Genomic DNA, 21246 nt, shown 5'->3' on the forward strand with positions numbered 1-21246 from the left:
AGGTTCTCAGGAAAATTAATTAATAATATTAATGATAAAATAAAAAACACTTTCAGTTTTCTACAAATTTTTATGGCAACAAATTAAATGAGATTGAATGATAGAAAAATTAATAGGAATAAGAATAGTTTATGGTAATAAGGAAGAGAGATAGATATGATATCTTATTTTTGGAAAATTGTAAAAATAAAAGGTATAATAATAAATTATGGTGTTTTATAAGGAGGATAGATAAATAAATTCTTTTATTTTAGAAAACTATAAAAAATAGAAGGTGTCACGTTAAGAATTTAAGGAAAAGTAAAATTATAGTATTGATGAAGAAAGAGGAAAAGTAATAGATTGTAGTAACATTGAGGAGAAATAAATAAAATATTTTATATTATTATATTATTATATTTTGCAGATTTTTATATATTTAAAAATAAATAAAAATTTGATTGAAATAATAAATAATGATAATCGTGATAAAAGAGAAGTGTCACATTATTATTTTATTCAACATATCATATCAAAGAAATATTTGAATTTCAAATAGTGCATGTCCATCATATAGGCCTCATTTTGCCTCATTTTGAGAAATGAAATTGAATACCTCATAATTCTTACAAGTGTTTCAAATTCTTGGTTCACTTTGAAATATCTTAATAAAATAAATAAAGTCTTTAAAAGGTTAAATTCACAATAAATTATGAAAAGAAAAAAAAGAGAGATTACAAATACACCTTTCTTGATTTCCTTGAAAAAATTTAGCACAACAATCTCCTCCATTTCTGTCACAAGAAAATTATATTATTACCATTATTTAGAAATGGCAGTTAGAAGGACTAACACAACAACAAAATGTTGTACTTAAAGTAACACATGTTGTACGGTGAATTAGCAACAAAAGGGTTGTACTTAAAGTACCACACGTTGTATGGTAAATTGATGAATTATAAAAAGTTTTTTTTGTTGTCCTACTTCAGTTGCTAACACGTGTTTAATATCGTGTCATTTTTTTCCTGATTTTATACTCTTCTACTTTCTTCTCTGTTGTTGTATCTGAAGCCCAATTTTGATTTCACAATTTCATGGGTTCAATGAGGATCAATTACACATTTATTATGATTGAGCAGTTTGTTAGTAAATCACAAGATAAGAGCATTAATGTTCACAATTTCACTACTTACTCTCACAGAAGGTATCCGATCTATACATATAATTGTTCACAATTTTGGCTGTTCTGTAAAATGATTCTGCTTCCATCCATATGATTTTTGTTTTTTTTTAATCTCAAATTCATCAACTTTTTAGTTGGTGATTTTTTCTGCAATATTTATGTATAGTTACTGCATTTCATTATCTATCAACCCTTTTAATTTTCTTTTTGAGTTGTTTCTTACTGATTTCTCCACATGCATGTTGATGTAATTTTCTTATATGTTTAAAAGTACAAGGCAAAGGAAGAAGAGATCGATGAGATTGTACTACGAAAAAGAAGGAAAAGTTATTAGATGGATATCACTTTCAACTTTTATGGTGTAGGTAATGAATGCTTTGTCATTATTTTTCGATTTCCCATTAACGTACATGCTTACTTATAAATTCTATAATTTTCTGAGAAGTTGATGTGATGAAGAGTCTAATTAATTAGGCTACCTATCCCAGATGCGGAATCAAATTTGGGACCAATTTATACATACTGTGTTGGTGAAACTTTGTAAAGATGCACATGTTTTTCTCACATATTTAGCTTGGAATGGATGATATGAGAGTTACACGAAAATGTCATCACAAGTATCTTTTAATTATTTAATTTCTTAAGATTATGAATTGGGTAGTACAGTTCGTATGAATTTCTGTGAGATGAGATATTCTCTCATTAGTTTCAGTTGATAATTCTTTTGTTAATTGCAAAAGCTAAAGGAGTAGCGATTTATTAATTTCAGTGTTAGTATCATCGTCATGTTGCATGTTAAACATGTAGCAAGAGTTTCAGTTAATTAACCTACATAAGGGCATTGCAATTGAGCCGATTTTACAAATTGTTGGTCAGCTATATATTCATGATCCATAATTATTTGATGAATGGTGGTTGACCTATACATAGAAATATCGAATTTAGCCAAGGTTGCGACATTACTTTATATATATATTGATCCTTTTCTATATTGTTCTTTCTTATGCTAATTGTTGAATGTTTAACTTGCAACATGGGATAAGTCTTTTGTTGAGTCGAGTTGAAGCTAAATGTTTTTCACAAAACAACATATACTTCGTAGAACATTTCTATCAACTTACCTAAAACGATGCTCATTCACTTTCTATGTGAATTCCGTCATATTCTGGTACTTACACAGTAAGTCCTAAAATTCCTGTCTGACTACATTATTTGTTTGGAGCAGACAAACTTCAAGTTTAGCCCCTTAAGAAGAATGAAGTTGAAGTGGTATTAGACAGAATTTTTTGTGCCAAGATAAATACAAACAATTTGAATGTCTAGGCATATTGATGCAAATAGCTGAAGATGTAACATGTGAATTTCAGCAGTTGATGACTTAATAGGAGGTAGGTTATGTAAAATTGTGTAATAGGAAGATATCTATAAAATTTAAAGGTAAGTTTTATAGTACAATTGTTAGTCCGATAATCTTACATGCATGTGAGTGAATATTGAGCCTCTTAGCTTAATATGTTTGCTAGATGAAAGTCATAAAATACATATAAATAAGGGTGTGCAGTTATATAAGATTAGAAATGCTTAAATTCGATCGAAGGCATAGACGGAACATAGAATAAAATGACATCTCTCTCTTTAAGGACATCCAATGAAAAAGATAAGAGGATTAAGTAAGAAATGACCAAAGTTAATGTAGGATGTTGGACACATAAAGAGACTTGCCGACGACCAAATTAGTTTAGGAGCTATCTTAGGAGGGGAGGGGTAGAGGGTAGAAAAATATTGCAACAGTGTTGGTTACTTTAGTGTTATTTGTGCACGACTCCAGATTACTACAGTGTAGTTGTGGTAGGAATTCAATTCTTATTCTTTTTTAGATTTGGAAAGTCTTAGTTGTCTATTTTCATGTATATTTTATAGCTTTTTCTTTCCTTTTCGTTTATTATTTGGGAAACAAGAGATCAGGTTACCAATTAACTATATATGATTGAGGTTTCAGATTTTTTCTCTCTTACAAAAGTAGACAATTTTTTCCTTTGTAAAGTATATCTTTAACTATTACTAAAATTCATCTTCAACCTTCGGGTTTCACTCGAATAGTGTAGTATAGCTTTGTGTGACTTGAAAAACATCCACTACTAAAAAAACAGTGAATACCGACCTAAAAATTATCGACCTCAAATGGAGGTCAGTAATTTCCGACCTCCGGAGGTCGGTATTGTTAAAAAGAATTAAAAAAAAAAAAAAACTTTAGAAAACTTTTTATGCAAAATAAAGCAGAAAAAACAAAATTCCGACCTCTGGAGGTCAGAATTTTTCCCGGAAAAAATGAATTTCAATAAAAACGACCTCTTGATGTCAGTATTAAATAAAATAAATAAATTACAATATTTTATTTTTTCTCAATTAAATATAAAAAAACAAAATTGAGAAATATTTTGATTTAATTTTATTTAAATCGTCTTCCGGAGGACGGTTTTGTGTAAAATAAAAAACAAAAAATATTATAATACAGAAGTAATTAAATTAATTTTCATTAAAATATTTATACAGTGACTTTCATAAAATTAATAAATTAATAATTTTAATTAACTTTAAATAAATCGTCTTCCGGATGATGGTTTTATATAAATTAAAAAATAAATTAATATAAAATACCGACCTCATGAGGTCGGTATTTTTATTTCATCCAAATACTTTTAATAAGAGCAACATCCGGAGGTTGGTTTGTTTAAAATGTTCCTATTAATCATAATTTTGCTAGCATAATAGTAAATTTTCATTTTACACCTACAATTAATTGTTTAAAAAAGTAACAATTTTGTATACTTTTATAAATAAAAAGTTAGAATACGCGGAATAAACCAAAAACATCAATAATCCATATTTAGAGTATGAAACTACGTTGATATGAAAACCGACTACAAGTAGTCGGTTTTCATGCAAAATAAAGCGGGAAAACCAAATACCGACCTCTGTAGGTCGGAATTTTTCCCGAAAAAAATGAATTACAATAAAAACCGACCTCTTGATATCGGTATTAAATAAAATAAATAAATAACAATATTTTTATTTTTTCTCAATTAAATATAAAAAATAAAATTGAGAAATATTTTGATTTAATTTTATTTAAATTGTCTTTCGGAGGACATTTTTGTGTAAAATAAAAAATAAAAAATATTATAATACTGATTTGGAAGTTGGTAAATTAAATATTATGTAATTAAATTAATTTTCATTAAAATATTTATATAGCGGCTTCCAGAAAATTAATAAATAAATATTTTCAATTAACTTTAAATAAATCGTCCTCCGAATGACGGTTTTATATAAGTTAAAAAATAAATTAATATAAAATACCGACCTCATGAGGTCGGTATTTTTATTTCATCTAATTACTTTTAATAAAAGCGACATCCGGAGGTTGGTTTGTTTAAAATATTCCTATAAATCATAATTTTGCTAGCATAATACTAAATTTTCATTTTACACCTACAATTAATTGTTTAAAAAAGTGTAACAATTTTGTATACTTTTATAAATAAAAAGTTACAATTCGTGGTATAAACAAAAAATATCTATAATTCATATTTAGAGTATGAAACTACGTTGATAAGAATTAAGAGATAATTATACTTATATTTCTAGAGTAATGTACAAATTCTATCAGTCCGTCGTCAAATCATGAACTTAATATATCATGTCATGATGTAGAGGTGAAGAGCTAACATATAATTTATTCTAGTATGAAATGCGAGGTAATATTATTATATACGTTCGATCTTGAATGAATGTCAAGTGTAGTGATCATATCGTAGGCAATAATGACATGTAAAGGATAATTCATCGGAGTATGAAATACGTTGATTAATTATATACTCCTCGAGTAGTTTAACAAATCAAGTCATATATTAATGGTTCAGATATGAAATACATTATCAATTAAAGAAATACCGATGATCAATTCAAGGAGATTTATATATTAAATTTGATATTGATAAACTTTAATTTGTTGATCGATAAACTTAAATTTATATAATTAGGAGGTATATAATTTAAATTTATAAAATTAACTTGATTGATAAAATTAAATTTATTAAATTAAACTTCTGTTGATGTATAGTTAAATTAAATTATATATATATTTATATATTATAAAATTAACTTGATCAATAAAATTAAATTTATTAAATTAGTCTTACATCAAATTGATAAGGCAATTTCATAAATGAAAAAAGCATATTTGCATACTAGTTTAAGATCTACAAAGTTCATAGTAGTTATACATGAAATGAAAATGCTTAGAATACAAGAGTATTTTGAATACAAACATGCAAAAAGCATATTAAAAAGAAATGTTCTTTATACAACATAGCCTACGTCAATTTTAGAATACAAGAGTATTTTGAATACAAACATGCAAAAAGCATATTAAAAAGAAATGTTCGTAATACAACATAGCATATATCACTGCATAATCATAATCTTGCATTCAAATTCCGCATACCCTGTCATTGACATCAAATAACTATTGGTATCAAAGCCAATCAAGATAATTAAACTTAATCAAAATGATTAAACCTATATGGTATTTAGATAACCAAACTTAGTAACCATACTAAAGGTAATAAAGTTAAATAGAGACCTAAAAGAAAAAATTCTACAAATAATCATAGATGAAAAATATAGAGAAAAAACTTCAATGGAATTCATACTAGTTGGTTATTCAGAATATGAAATGGATTATCTAGATACATCTAATTATTATCTATCAGATTAAAAGAAAAATGAGTTTAAAGGAAGCTATAGATTTATTAAATGACCTAGTGGAAAGTCATAAGCAAATAAGCCTAAGGCTAAAGTTAATAGAGATAGAAATTATATCTCTTAGAGAAAATATTCCTAGAAGGATAACAAACTTAATATAAAAAACATAAAAATTTGACAAAAAAGTAAGTCAAAAATACATAAATGAACTCTTAGCTGAAAAATTTGCAAACAAAAGTTCATATAAAAAAGGAAGCCTTGATGAGAAACTCATTCAGGATTTTCTAAAAAACCAAAAAATTAAAGAAATAGAACAGTCTAAAAAAGAGACTTTAGAAGAAAAAACTGAAGATGAACAAATTGAAACAGGTGAAAACTCTGAACAAAGAAATGAATGAACTAGATAAACTAGTTTATGCGTTAGAAGACCTTGATTTTTCAGATCAAAAACTAAAAGTTCTAATGAACAAAGGAGATACAGGAGGACCCCAAGGAAAATTTGAAATCGGGGATGGATCAAACTTTATAAAAGAAGAAATCTTGCAACAAGCAGATATGGAAAAACAGTTTGCACCTAAGGCAAAAAAGAATAAAGACTTCATGAGTCAATACCATAATAATAATAATAAATCAAAATACATGCCTAACAGACTCCCAACAGGAGATGTAGGAACAACCCAATTCTTAGATCTAAATTGTAAAAGAGAACCAGAATTAGATCTAGATATATGGCTCAGAATGTATTTCTCTTCTTCTTACTAGGAAAAGGAGTAAGTTATTCTGACGAAGAAAAATATATCATTATGATAAACACTTTCACTGGAAAAGTAAGCAACTGGTATACAGGATTGTTAGATGATGCAAAGGGAGTCGTCAAAAACAATACCATTGAAGGATTTAAAAAATCTCTTCAAGAGGGAATAAGAAACCTTGTGCAATTCATACGGAATGAATTTGTAGGTGGCGAAGGAACCACCACCCAAAATAGAGAAAAAGTAAGGATAATCGCAATAGAGCAATTAGAAAAATTACAAATTTGTAAAATGAGTCATATTCAAGAATACACTTGTGAATTCGAAGAATATTATTACAAAATTTTTTATAGTAGCAAGGAAATGCTACCATATCTTGAAAAATATTTTCAAAATTATCAAGCTTTTGGGCTAAATATTTTAGAGAAGAATATGAAAAAGAAAACAAAGAAGGTGATACTCTTGGGCAAAGGATATCTTTTCTAAATAATAGACATATGAATGCTCTTCTTTTTACTAGATGTAAATGCTCCTATTTCAAATCCCTTCTTTAAAAGTCGATTTGACTAAGATTTGAATTCCTCCTAAATGGACATAATTCATTTTCTTTTTTTCCCTTCAAGGATTTTCCTAAGAATCTGTTATATCATTGGTTTAGTTAACAAGTTTAATTTATGTCTTCCTGTTGTTTGAGTAATTTCTATTACCTTTTCTACTTCTTGATATTCATGATAGGAAATTTTATTTCTTGTAAACATTCTTTGCATTCTGTTAAATATATTATCTTCAGTTTTTAGATGTAATCGTAATCCTTGGATTTTCTTAAATAACTCTCCATCGAAAGTTGCTTTTAGGGCGTATCCCCTCTGATCTTCTTTAGCTTCCAAAATTTGAATTGAATTGTCTTTTTCTTTTTTATTTCTTTATTCATTTATTCAGATTCTTCTGAGCTTGTTGAGTATTCCTCATAGAGTTCTTCATAGAAGTCCTCACTTTTTATTGATGTTACAGATTCTAAATCTGAATCAATTTCTAGTCTATCAATTCTTGATATTTTTACTCTTTTCTTGTTACATTCATAACTTTTATGACCTTCTTCGCCACAGTTGTAGCATTTACATTTTTATGTTGTTCTTTTGAAGTTATTTTTCTTTCTATAATACCTTCTTTTAGGTATATAGTTTTGTTTGAAAATATTTTTCCTTTTGATTAAGCTTTTCTTGAGCTTTCTTCTTTTCTTATAAGACATGTCCTTGCATCCCCATTGGGTTGCTGCATTTCTATGTACACAATATAATTGGGTGTTAATTCTTTTGGCCTTCCTTTGTATGTTATGTGCCATACATAATTGTCCAAGTCTATTATTTAGAAAAGATATCCTTTGCCCAAGGGTATCACCTTATTTGTTTTCTTTTTCATATTCTTCTCTAAAATATTTAGTCTAAAAGCCTGGTAATTTTTGAAAATATTTTTCAAGATATGGTAGCATTTCCTTGCTACTATCAAATATTTTGTAATAATATTCTTCGAATTCACAAGTGTATTCTTGAGTATGACTCATTTTACGAATTTGTAATTTTTCTAATTGCTCTTTTGCGATTATCCTTACTTTTTCTCTATTTTAGGTGGTGGTTCCTTCGCCACCTACAAATTCATTCCCTATGAATTGCACAAGGTTTCTTATTCCCTCTTGAATGGATTTTTTAAATCCTTCAATGGTATTGTTTTTGATGATTCCCTTTGCATCATCTGAAAATCATGTATACAAGTTGCTTACTTTTCCAGTGAAAGTGTTTATCATAATGATATATTTTTCTTCGTCAGAATAACTTACTCCTTTTCCTAGTAGGAAGAAGAGAAATATGTTCTGAGCCCATATATCTAGATCTAATTCTGGTTCTCTTTTACAATTTAGATCTAAGAATTGGGTTGTTTCTACATCTCCTGTTGGGAGTCTATTAGGCATGTATTTTGATTTATTATTATTATGGTATTGACTCATGAAGTCCTATTCTTTTTTGCTTTAGGTGTAAACTGTTTTTCCATATCTGCTTGTTGCAAGATTTCTTCTTTTATAGAGTTTGATTCATCCCCAATTTCAAATTTTCCTTGGGGTCCTCCTGTATCTCCTTTGTTCATTAGAACTTTTAGTTTTTGATCTGAAAAATCAAGGTCTTCTAACGCATAAACTAGTTTATCTAGTTCATTCATTTCTTTGTTCAGAGTTTTCACCTGTTTCAATTTGTTCATCTTCAGTTTTTTCTTCTAAAGTCTCTTTTTTAGACTGTTCTATTTCTTTAATTTTTTGGTTTTTTAGAAAATCCTAAATGAGTTTCTCATCAAGGCTTCCTTTTTTATATGAACTTTTGTTTGCAAATTTTTCAGCTAAGAGTTCATTTATGTATTTTTGACTTACTTTTTTGTCAAATTTTTATGTTTTGTATATTAAGTTTGTTATCCTTCCAGGAATATTTTCTCTAAGAGATATAATTTCTATCTCTATTAACTTTAGCCTTAGGCTTATTTGCTTATGACTTTCCACTAGGTCATTTAATAAATCTATAGCTTCCTTTAAACTCATTTTTCTTTTAATATGATATATAATAATCAGATGTATCTAGATAATCCATTTCATATTCTGAATAACCAAATAGTATGAATTCCATTGAAAATTCTTCTCTATATTTTTCATCTATGATTATTTATAGAATTTTTTCTTTTAGGTCTTTATTTAACTTTATTACCTTTAGTATGGTTACTAAGGTTTGGTCATCTAAATACCATATATGTTTAATCATTTTGATTAAGTTTAATTATCTTGATAGGCTCTGATACAAATAGTTATATTTTTTTAAAGTTATAAGCATATAATAAAATAGATATTGTTTAAACATCATGTTGTGATATTCCCTTTAGGTACTCAGTCCTCTCTCACCCCGACCCACCCCCATCGACGCCCATCCCCACCCATCCTTGCACCACGCCACACCACCAAGCCCGATCGACGCTGCCTCAGCAGCAAGTCGCATCAGCAGATCGAGGGTGGTCGCAGCAGTAGGAGGAGGTTCTCAGTTCGCGCTTCCATCCTGATCGGCGCCGCCTCCATCCTGATCGGCGCCGCCTCCATCCCGACCGGTGCCTCCTCCATCCCAATCGGCGCCGCCTCCATAAGGTTTGTTCTGTTTATTTTCTCAGTAATACCAACCCACTCACTTTTCTCTTCAACTATATGAAATGCTTGTTCATTGGGCAAATTGTTGTTGATTTTTTTATGAGTATTGATTAATTACTAGTATAGTGCGAATCTAGAAACGGAAAAAAATGGAGTTTGAAAGGGATATGTTCGTAAAGTCTTCAAGAACAACTTGAGTATGACTGTTCTGACCACTGTTTGTACAACTTGAGTAAGACTCCATTCAGAAAAAAATGGAGTTTGAAAGGGATACTAACTTATTTTAACACAAAGTATGGCTACACTTTTTCTGAAAAATAAAACATAATAATATGAGGATAACTCGACTCTAAAATCTAATTATTTAACAATATTCATACTAATATTTAGATTTATTTATGCAAAAAGCAGTCGGAAAAAGACCCAAACAAAAAAACTCCATCTCAAAGCATGTGGGGAAAGGACAATTTTACTACAAGCTTCATTCATGAAAAACATAATCATATACCTATAAATCAAAAATACATAATGTAACATGACTTCTCTACAAGTTTCCTCTGTTTGTATTGTCCACTCTTTGCTTCACATAACCAAGAACAGAAAAGGACATTTCCCCAACAAAACCACCCCAACCACAAATGCAACTTGCTTTCAAGGTATTATTATTTTGTGAGTATTAAGTTTGAGTTAACAAAACTTTCTGATTAACATTTATTTCTTTTCGTGCTAGGCAACTGAGGAAGCTCAACATCTAAAAAAGTTGTTACAAGACTATATTGCTTCTTTCATCAAGTAGGAGATAAAGTTTGGTGCTTCTAAATTTCTAAAGTTCAAGTACAATTGTTTTCTATAAGTGTTTGTGTCAATCTAGTATTGATACTTAGCTTTAATTTTGTCATAACTTGTTTGTGTCCATCGAGTGTTTGTTTTGCATAAGTACCAACACTAGTTGATCCTATTGATGACAAAATTGATTTTCTTGCAAGATCGATTTGTGTCCATCTAGTGTTGACACTTAGCTTTAATTTTGGAATAATGTGTTTGTTAAGCATAAGTACCAACACTAGTTGATCCTATTGATGACAAAATTGATTTTCTTGCAAGATCGATTTGTGTCCATCTAGTGTTGACACTTAGCTTTAAATTTAGAAATAATATATTTGTTGATGGATTTAGTTGTTGGAATTAAGTCAAAACTAAACTAGTTTAATTGAAAAACTTGTTAAGTTGTTTTAATAAGTTCAAATAAATAATGTGGTTTAGTTGGTGGATTTAGTTGTTGGAATTAAGTCTAAACTAAACTAGTTAGAGTTAAAAAGTTAAAAAGTTAAAAAGTTAAAAAGTTATTAAGTTGTTTAAATAAGTTAAAATAAATAATGTGGTTTAGTTGGTGAATTTAGTTGTTGGAATTAAGTCAAAACTAAACTAGTTAAGTTGTCAAGTTGTTTAAATAAGTTCAAATAAATAATGTGGTTTAGTTGGTGGATTTAGTTGTTGGAATTAAATCTAAACTAAACCAGTTAAAGTTGTTAAGTTGTTTAAATAAGTTAAAATAAATAATGTGGTTTAGTTGGTGGATTTAGTTGTTGGGATTAAGTCAAAACTAAACTAGTTAAAGTTAAAAAGTTGTTTAAATAAGTTAAATTAAATAATGTGGTTTAGTTGGTGAATTTAGTTGTTGGAATTAAGTCAAAACTACACTAGTTCAAGTTGTTAAGTTGTTTAAATAAGTTCAAATAAATAATGTGGTTTAGTTGGTGGATTTAGTTGTTGGAATTAAGTCTAAACTAAACTAGTTAAAGTGGTTAAGTTGTTTAAATAAGTTAAAATAAATAATGTGGTTTAGTTGGTGAATTTAGTTGTTGGAATTAAGTCAAAACTAAACTAGTTCAAGTTGTTAAGTTGTTTAAATAAGTTCAAATAAATAATGTGGTTTAGTTGATGGATTTAGTTGTTGGAATTAAGTCAAAACTAAACTAGTTAAAGTTGTTAAGTTGTTTAAATAAGTTTAAATAAATAATGTGGTTTAGTTGGTGGATTTAGTTGTTGGAATTAAGTCTAAACTAAACTAGTTAAAGTTAAAAAGTTGTTAAGTTGTTTAAATAAGTTAAAATAAATAAGTCAAAACTAGTTAGGCTTAGAAAGTTGTTTAAATAAGTTCAAATGTTATTTAGTTGTTGGAATTAAAATTATCATTATTGTTTGTGTAGATGGATCCTGATCGTAGTTGGATGTATAATTGAAACAATCCTGGTCGAGCATGTATGATTCGTAGTGAAAATGGTTCAAAATATATCTGAACTTTGACCGAAATGGCTGTAACGATACCGAATTTTGGAAAGGACCTTTTACCCCCTGCACTATTTTAATAGTGTATTTTAAAGCTATATATGTGCTCACGTGGACACACTACTATTTATAATGATGCAATATTTATGATGTCCACGTGAGCACATATATACCATTAAAATATACTATTAAATAGTACAGGGGGTAAAAGGTCCTTTCCAAAGTTCGGTATCGTTACAACAATTTCGGTCAAAATTCAGATATATTTCAGACCTTTTTCCTTAAATTTTATGTCAATTTATGGAATATGAGAAGAAAGGAAAATTTTTTGTAGTTGATTTGAAATTATGATGTTTAATTAGTATGAATATATGTGATATAGAATTATGGGAATGTATAATCTAAGATGTGTATTTTGGAGTTTTTAATATAGCACACGAATTAAAAAAAAAAAAGAAGAATCACAAAAATGTGATATGATTTAGAAATGTGAGAATTAAAGATATAAGGTATGTGTTTTGGACTTTTTAATATAGCACATTATTTTTTTTTTAAAAAGAAGAAAATTCACTAAAATGAGAAAAAAGATAAATGAGTTTTTTTTTTATCATAAAAATGTGACACATCACTTTGTCTATATCTAACTTTAATATATATTAGATATAGACATAGATTTATGTTTGTGAATATTTAATTAAATATTTTTGTGAATATTTTGAATCAAATAAATAGGAGAAGACAAAAAAACAATTATTTTTGAAAAAAAAACCGGATGACAATAAAGGTAAATGGAAGGTTATTAGGAAGACATTAATAGTGGAGTAATAATGGGGAGAGAGAAAGTGTAGTGCATCTATTTTTCTAAATTAAATGCAAAAAATATTTAAAATTTTGCAAAAAAAAGAAAAGAAAGACAAATAGGAATGCTGGCCAAAGAAATATGCCACATCATCTTATTCACATCTAGCTTTATATAGATATATAGATTCAATAAGATACATAACATTTGTATTATGTATGCAAAGACCTTGTATAAGAAAAAACACTTGAAATTGATGGATAAAATGTTTATATTAATTTTTGAAAAGATAAATATAGAGAATGATAAATAAAAAATATGTCATTTTCTTTGAATAGATCTATTATCTGAGGATTCATATCTAAAGTGATGAAAAAGTTAGAGTAAAACGAACGATCAATAATAAAATGTATTAAGACTTAAAATTAAATCTTTTTTATTGTAGAATTAAAACACTATTTAATTCGTAGTTGGATAAAATATTCTTGACAATTCAATGTACTCACTTGAAAACAAAATCGAATGAATGATCATGAATAAGCTTATTGATGTAGTTTACCACCACATGAAGCGCGGGTGATTTACGTAGTAGGAGTATAAAATATAATATATATTGAGTTTTTTTTGTATTATTATAAAACTTTGGTACGATATACGATATTTCAGTATTATATTTATTATAAATACCAATATCATATTGAATATCAGATTAATTTAAAATGCGTGCCAAATATCATAATATCCCTAGTGCGATATAGAAAATTTTGATTTCAATCAATATGATATTGGATATATATACCGTATCAGGTCATGCCCTAGAATCCAACATTTTATAGCGGGAAAACAATTCCCGAATCTCAACCCGCCAACTATAAAACCCTCACAATTCATTCTGTTCTTTTATTCTCTTTTGACATAGAAAACACAAGCAGAGCTATCGAAAAATTGTTGAAAAGGAGGTAAAAAGGTATGAATTTAGTATTTGCCCCAAAACCCAATTTCAGAATATCGAATTAACTGAAATTATTGCTAATTTTTCATTACAGTATGTCTAGTTCTGGGGAAGATTTTTCTCAATTTGGTATTTCTGTTGAGGAGAAAGACAAGCTTGTAGCAGAGGTGATTCGGTATGTATTATTCAAGAGTGAACAGAGTTCAGGCTGCCCAATAAAGAGGGAGGAGCTAACCCAGTTGATCACTGGCAAGAATTATCGTCAAAGAAATCTCCCTGCTTTTGTTATAACTGAGGCAAAATTGAAACTTTCCTCCCTTTTTGGCTTTGAAATGAGGGAACTTCAACGCTCTCGCTCTTCTGCTCCTCAAAACCCTCGTTCATCTCAGCAAGGTTTTCTTTAAACTATTCTTCTTATTTTATTGAACGTTCTTTTATTTCAAAATTTTAGTTGGATTAAAACTCCCAATAATGTGTACTCTATGTAGCATGGGCCGTTTCGTGTTATCTTTTTGGCGGATTAGAAAGAGCTTGTTGTTTATTCGCCTCCCCAGATATTTAGGGAAAAGGCCTTCCTCAAGTATAGTCCGCAGTAGCACCCAACGTTGTGGCCTAGTGGTCCATGAAGTGATTGAGAGGCCTGAGTTCTTAGGTTCAAATCCTAGCAGAAACAAAAAAAAACACTAGGTGATTCTTCCTATATGTCCTAGCCTTGATGGATAGAGTTATTTAGACCACTGTTACTGGTGGGGTATCCCGTAAAATTAGTCACTGGCCCAGACACCACAGTCATAAAAAAAATGGATACAACCTGCAGTACAAAATTTTTCTCCCATATTTTTCTTTTCTATTTTTAGTTTTGGAGTAGATAGAGAAGATTTGATGCAGTCCTGAGCTTCTACTGGATGTCATAGGACTTAGGAGGGCATTCAGACTTCAAGAAGAAAAAAGTAGAGCCTCTTCTTGACTTGCAAAACATTAGCCAGGTAAAGGAGGATGGGTTGCACTAAGTTAATGATATCTTTTCGAGTAATTTTAGTTTTCATACAAGTTTTTGAAAAACTCAATAAATACAAATCATCAAAAATTTAGACATGTTTCTTAGAAGTAGCAAACCAAGAAGGTCTGCAAGGCTGATCTTGAGATTGCTACCTTGATTTTAGCAACACCGTTTCCACTAAGATCTTTTGTAAACATTTTTAAAAGTTTCCTCAAGCGTAAATCTTTCAAAGATAGTTTATTGCCATTGCCAGCAGTGCATATACTCCAAGATGAGAATACTTCAAACTAACTCAACTTTTTGGTTAGATACTGGGAATCTAAGGCAGCATGAAAAATCCAGCTATTGACAAAAAATTGAGGAGTAACATCAATGCAACAGCACACTCTTTAGGAGACAGATTATATACTGATGTAAAAGCAGCTTCTAGTGCTCTTTCTTCTTATTCTCTTTTCTTTATATGGTAGACCCTGCTCCTTAAACCCCACTTGGATAACCAGCATCTTTTCCAACTCCCCCCTTGATGAGGCCCCTGTCGTGGTTATAGAGAGTCCTTTTCACTAGACTATCCTCTTTTGTCAGCTTCTAGTGCTTACTTATGGAAACCTATGTGAGATTGTTTGCTAAGGGGTATCTCAGCATTCCTTGCATAAAACGGAATTAGAAATTTCCTCTCTGTTTAGGTATTCATGTTTTATATTGTCTGAAGCTTACGATCTAAATTTCGTCATGGCTACCCATAGGATTGAGTGAAAAATTTATTTCTGCACTTAGTATTTTGTAGCCATAAAAGTCCAGCTAAGTTGACAGAAACAACAATCACAGGGCAGCTAGCTTACCAGGTCCTCCCAATAATGTCCTGAGACAGCCTTTTTAAAACGAATTATCCACTTCCCACCATGGGAGTTAACAGCATCCTTCACAGACAAATATAATCAGTAAATTAACTCAGTAAGAGATATACATAGTTAAGGACTTTAACAAAATTGAAGACACAGAAAAACAATAGTTAGCATGAGCACCAAAACTAACCTTCCATAAAGGACGAATACCCTCCTTGAAAAGATGCAAATAAGTTGGGCTGAGCAATGCTGATGGACGAGCCAAGTGGCAGTAGCAAACCCAAAAACCTTCAACCTCTGGATGATGAACACATAGTAGATTAAAAAGGCTGTCAAATTCACGTAAAGCCAAAGACCATAAATAAATTGACTTAACAGTACTAAAATCAACAATTTTCTTTATATTGTCCTCGTACGATGTTTGTGTGCGAACCCCAACGTGAGTATACCAGAAAACAAACTTGTTTTGATCGCGATGATGAAGTTAAGTGAGTACCAAAAGCACAATTCATAAAAGAAAAAAGAAAACAAAAGATAAAAAGTAAACATGGCTAGAAAATAATACTGTGCTTATGGAACTACAAAGTCTAGCATTTTTTTTTAATAAAGAGTGGGAAAACAGAGCATGATAATACACTGCAAGCATATCCTAGTCATCATATGTGCATGCTCCTAGACATATCTGCAATTCTAAAATCCTCCTGGCCTAACTGGCACAGTGAACATATATCTGCCTTATGTTTGTCACTGCTGATGGATTGTTAAGTGGTGTCTTGCTTGAAGACTTTTTCACTGGTGTCAGGCAGCTTGTCTAAGTGATACATTCTGGCTTCTTCTTGCCAAGGCTGAAGGATTTTGCATAGTATTCAGTTCCCCAGTGAAGAATATGTATGGGGCAGCATTAGGTATGAGATACACCAAGGGACGAAGAGCATGAGCAACACCATCCACATTAGCCTCATCATGATCAATTACTGATTGTTTTCTCCAACAACTTCTATATTAGTGTCTGAAACATGAAAATACTGGTGACTTCCACCCACCTTAATCTCACACTCACTATCCTGGGAAGCATCAGGTATGAGAGAAACAAGGGCTGGAGACTATGAGCTTCACTCTCCATAGTGGCCTCAGCATAATCAACTTCAGATTCTTCAATGGATTCTTCTTGTCCAATAACTTCCATAGCAGCAGCTGGTGCATCCACATTAGCCTCAGTATGATCAACCTCATATTCTTCCATGGGATTTTCTCCAGCAACTTCCAGACCATGAGCTGCATTGTTGACACAATGCAGAATGATAAACTTCATATTCTTCCATGGGTTCTTCTTCTCCAGTGTCTTCCACGTTAGTTTTGGCAATATCTTTCAGACACTGCACCTCTTCATGGATATCTATGTTTGTTTCTGGATTGGCACTCACAGGTTCTTCCATCAACTCTTGTTTTCTTGCAACGTCAGAGTTACATTCTGCAGCCTCATCCACTTGACATTCAAACATCTGATTAAAATTATCTTCTTCATCTCCATTTTCTGCCACAAAATCAGATGTATCACCACAATGGGGCTCATCCTGTTCATGCGGCTTCTTGGTCACATTACCATCTGAATTCCTCGTCATATCATCACCCAAGTTTCGGTTTTTGTTCTGAAAATCTTTTTCCTTTTTAGCCTCAGCATGATTGATTTCAGATACTTCCATCGTTTCCTCTTCAGATCTGTTGTTATTGTGACCAAGTGCTACTTCCTTTGAGCCCTCTTCTGCTATGTATCTAAAGCAACAACTACCAGGGCACTGCCACTGTCTTGCTGAAAACCATCTTCCATGTCTACTTCATGTTGTTGACCTGATACAGTATCTGATTCATTCTTGATGTTCAAACTCTCAGATGATTTTAAATCAAAACCATTTTTGTCTAATTCTTCAGTCTTGTGAACAGAATACTGCTCAGAGTCCACCTCTAAACTTTCATAAGTTTCTTCAAAAAGCACATCAAACGTGATGGTTCCTGACTCTTCATTCTCTTGTGTGCTTGATACCTGCATAGGTTTCCAGCTAACCTCACTGATTGATGAGTGCTATAGACTTTCCTAACTGAACTCTTTGCCATCACTTCCTTTCTTTGGCTAGTGAGAACAGTTGCTGGTGTCTTTGGAACATCTTTCTTTTCTTCTTCAATCCACCCCGGTTTTCTCTTTTGGTTCACACTCCTTCATTTCTGTTTCCAGCTAAGTGCGAAGTGAAGTTATTACACCCCTCCTTCTGGTAGTTGGTAATGCAGGAGTCTCATGCATATCATTTGGGCCTTCATCAAAGTCTCTGACCAATGCTCCTCTTGTTCTGCAGCGATTCCTTGTCAAGGTCTCCAAAGTTTCCAAGTCATGTTATGTTGTATAGTTTGGGAACCAGTCTGAGGTACACTTGTTGCTTCTGACTCCCAGGAGACTCCATGGACGGGTTTGCTATATCAGATTCACATGTTTTCAAGACCTCTTTAATCCCATCACCAAACTCAAGAGATTGAAGAGAATCGGCCTTGGTGACATTGGTGATGCTAGCTAAGATTTTGTTCTTCTCAGTTTATCAAAGGCGCGCTGTAAGTGCACTTAAGCCCTGAAGCAAGGCTCAAAGCATGTTGAGCGCTTCACCTCGCTTTAGGTGCGCTTCAATGTTGTCATCAAGGGTCTAAGGCAAACGTTTCTTTTCCAATGAGCCTCTTATTAAGAAGTGACACTAAATAATAGATATTTCACTTTATCATAAATTTTTTTCAATTTCTTTGGTCATATATTTGTCATTCATGTTTATAATTATTAGTCTTGGACTAAAAATATATATTTATATTCTTTTCTCCCTTTGTGCCTTTTTTAATTAAAGCCCACACTTTATTTGTGCTTTGGGCTTAAAGCCTCCACGGACCTTAGAGCTTTTTGCACTTTTTTCCTTTGATAAGACTGGTTCTTCCTGCAGAGAGCTTTCAATTCTCTCCTTGAGAGGCTGTGGAAATGCATCTGTGTGTTTGAATGAAACAGGGAAATCAATCTGCGAATGTTGGGGGGTGGGGGATGAGGTTTTTATGAGCGACACTTGGATTTTCCATCTGATTATCCCTAGATACATAGTACAAAGTGTGGATATTTGCTACTTGTAATAAGTAATCTTCAAAAACAAACTAAAGTTGGAACTGTGATGTATATTGTATAAGATAGGTATTAGTTAGTAGTATTCATGATTGAGGCTTGCAAAATGGAATTCTTCATTTTAAGCTGCAAACTGTTTGTGTTGTTAATCTATTCGGATCCATAGGCTGTGTATTTTGTTGTTGAATTGTGTATTTTCAACATGGACTTTTTCATGATGGACAGTGACAGCTGATGCAAAGTCATATATTCTCAGAAGTCAGCTACCGGCAGATGTATACAAGGCATTTGTTGAGGATGAAAATAAATCACACGTCACTGCTCTTACTTTTGTCGTTACTAGCATTGTTCGTCTTGCTGGAGGCAAAATTAATGAAGGTATATTTGCAATTTCGTTTTTGCTTGAACATATTTTTCAATTCCTATTTATTCCATGTCTTTTACTTCCTAATATCTAATGAGAGGAATGAAGCTTACATTTGCTGCTATCAATGTGTTGAAGAAAATCTTTGGTATCAATTGAGACGACTGGGATTGTCTGAAACTGATGAAAGTCATCCTGTTCATGGAAACCTCAAACTAGCATTGGAAGCAATTGTTCAACAAAGGTTAGAACCGACAAACCAGAGGATTCCATGTCCATGTCATATAGTTCTGCTTTCTGGTGTTCTGATTTTTGCACATCCACAGATACTTGCACATCCACAGATACTTGCACAAAGAGAAAGTTAATGGTCCAGAAGGTAATGCAACGTTTTATGAACTTGCTGAGAGGTCACTAGATGGGCCAATTAATGATGGAATGAAAGAGCATATATCAAAGGTATCATTCAGACTTTTGTTGCATCTTATGGTTTTAGTATACAATTATCTCCTATTTTAGTCTGCTGCAAGGGTACTTCTAGCTGAAGAGAGTTGCATTCACCTGGATTATGAACTGAACTGTCAATTGAATCACTGTAGTAATAAGCTTTTGCTGCGTCCCTATGGTCCCTGGAGTAGATTTGTGTGGATATCATTTATTTGTTGCAAGAAATGTATCCACTAGATTTCCAACATACCACAATCTGTGCATCAATAAAATATATGATTTGTTTCTCCCTATTTGGGAAGCTGGGTGATAACTCTAGCAACCAATCCTACAAATAGAAAGTGTGTCTAATTTACATTAATACTTGATGCTTGTTGCAATTTGACAAACTTTCCATTTGGTCGACTCCAAATACCAATTAACCTTGAACTATCCCTTTGCAGATTGTGAACAAAGATATTACTTCGGTGAATGCTGACTAGTTTGTTTACTGATGTCTGGGATTCTTCACAAGTGTTTGTGGCCATAGTTCCTAACTGTACGATATTGGGTTTTGAAGCTGTGAAATTGGTATGATGTTTTAGATTCGCCAGAGCTGCTACTTTCGTTCTTCGTCTATTTTTGTGAAATACAGCCATTCATGTATTTACGCAGCTGAATTGATATTATTTATATGATTGTCCTTTGTCTGGCATACTAATCAACATATATATATATATATATATATATATATATAGAAGCATTAATAGAGCCCCCTCATCTAGTCAAAATCTTTAATTGGTTGTCCTCCGGATAATATTTGACAGATGTATCATCATTTGGTTAATCGTGCGTGAACAATTAACACTAGCAATCCAGATCACTGTCCTTGTCCAGATTTAACTAAGTTGTTTATTTTGGAGATGTGCGTTAACAATTCCAATACAACCTGTAACAGAAATGACTGCTAACAAGCACAGGGAAACTTGAAAACTAATTCTGAAAGCATTACTAAAGTGTTTGTAGACAACTTCAAGTAGAGTCAAAGCTAACAGAGGTCACACATACAAGGATGTGAAGATTGGATGTTTGGGATTGAGAAGAATAAAAGTCCTGAGCCAGATTTCAAATCTGCTTGATTGAGAAGAATGAAAGAGTCGTTGATTTTTTCAGGAATGGTGAACTGCTCTTAACAAATCACTTCTACTAATATTTACCTCATTCCAAAAGTTTATTGTCCAAGAAAATGCTAGTCAATATAGACAAATATCATGTTGCAATGTAGTCGTCGTTTGGTAGGTTGTATTAGGAATAATGCTCAAGTAGACTGAAGGAGGCTGTTGCTCATATAGTAGCAGATAATCATGCAATCTTTAAACTAGGAAGATCTATGATTCATAATCTGCTTATATGCCATGATTTGCTCAAACAATATGATAGAAAGACAACTCCTAGATGCCTCGTGAAAGTTGATGTCAAAAAGGCCTATAATATGTTTAAGTTGGAAATTTCTTGAAGAATCAGCCAATGAGGAACATTTGGTCCTGTTGTTTTTAAATATCTCGTGTGAACCCCTTTG

At 31.3% G+C, this 21246-nt stretch overlaps 1 protein-coding gene and 1 long non-coding RNA gene across 2 annotated transcripts; one reads left to right on the forward strand and one right to left on the reverse strand.

Annotated features, from left to right (window-relative positions):
- Positions 1-13964: 13964 nt before the first annotated feature.
- Positions 13965-20414, forward strand: LOC125825094 (uncharacterized). Its single transcript, XM_049504436.1, has 5 exons — positions 13965-14286; positions 19103-19255; positions 19380-19485; positions 19586-19700; positions 20132-20414. The coding sequence occupies exons 1-5, from the start codon at positions 13989-13991 to the stop codon at positions 20168-20170; spliced, it is 711 nt and encodes a 236-aa protein (XP_049360393.1). The 5' UTR covers positions 13965-13988; the 3' UTR covers positions 20171-20414.
- Positions 15750-16172, reverse strand: LOC125825096 (uncharacterized). The gene is made up of 3 exons (XR_007442834.1): positions 16112-16172; positions 15926-16030; positions 15750-15810 (listed from the first exon to the last, which is right to left on the reverse strand). It is a non-coding gene; the product is annotated as an uncharacterized LOC125825096 (long non-coding RNA).
- Positions 20415-21246: the final 832 nt, after the last annotated feature.

This window comes from Solanum verrucosum, unplaced genomic scaffold (genome assembly GCF_900185275.1).
Source record: "Solanum verrucosum unplaced genomic scaffold, falcon-dt-bn FXZP01000206.1, whole genome shotgun sequence".
In the NCBI taxonomy this organism is placed as follows: Eukaryota; Viridiplantae; Streptophyta; class Magnoliopsida; order Solanales; family Solanaceae; genus Solanum; species Solanum verrucosum.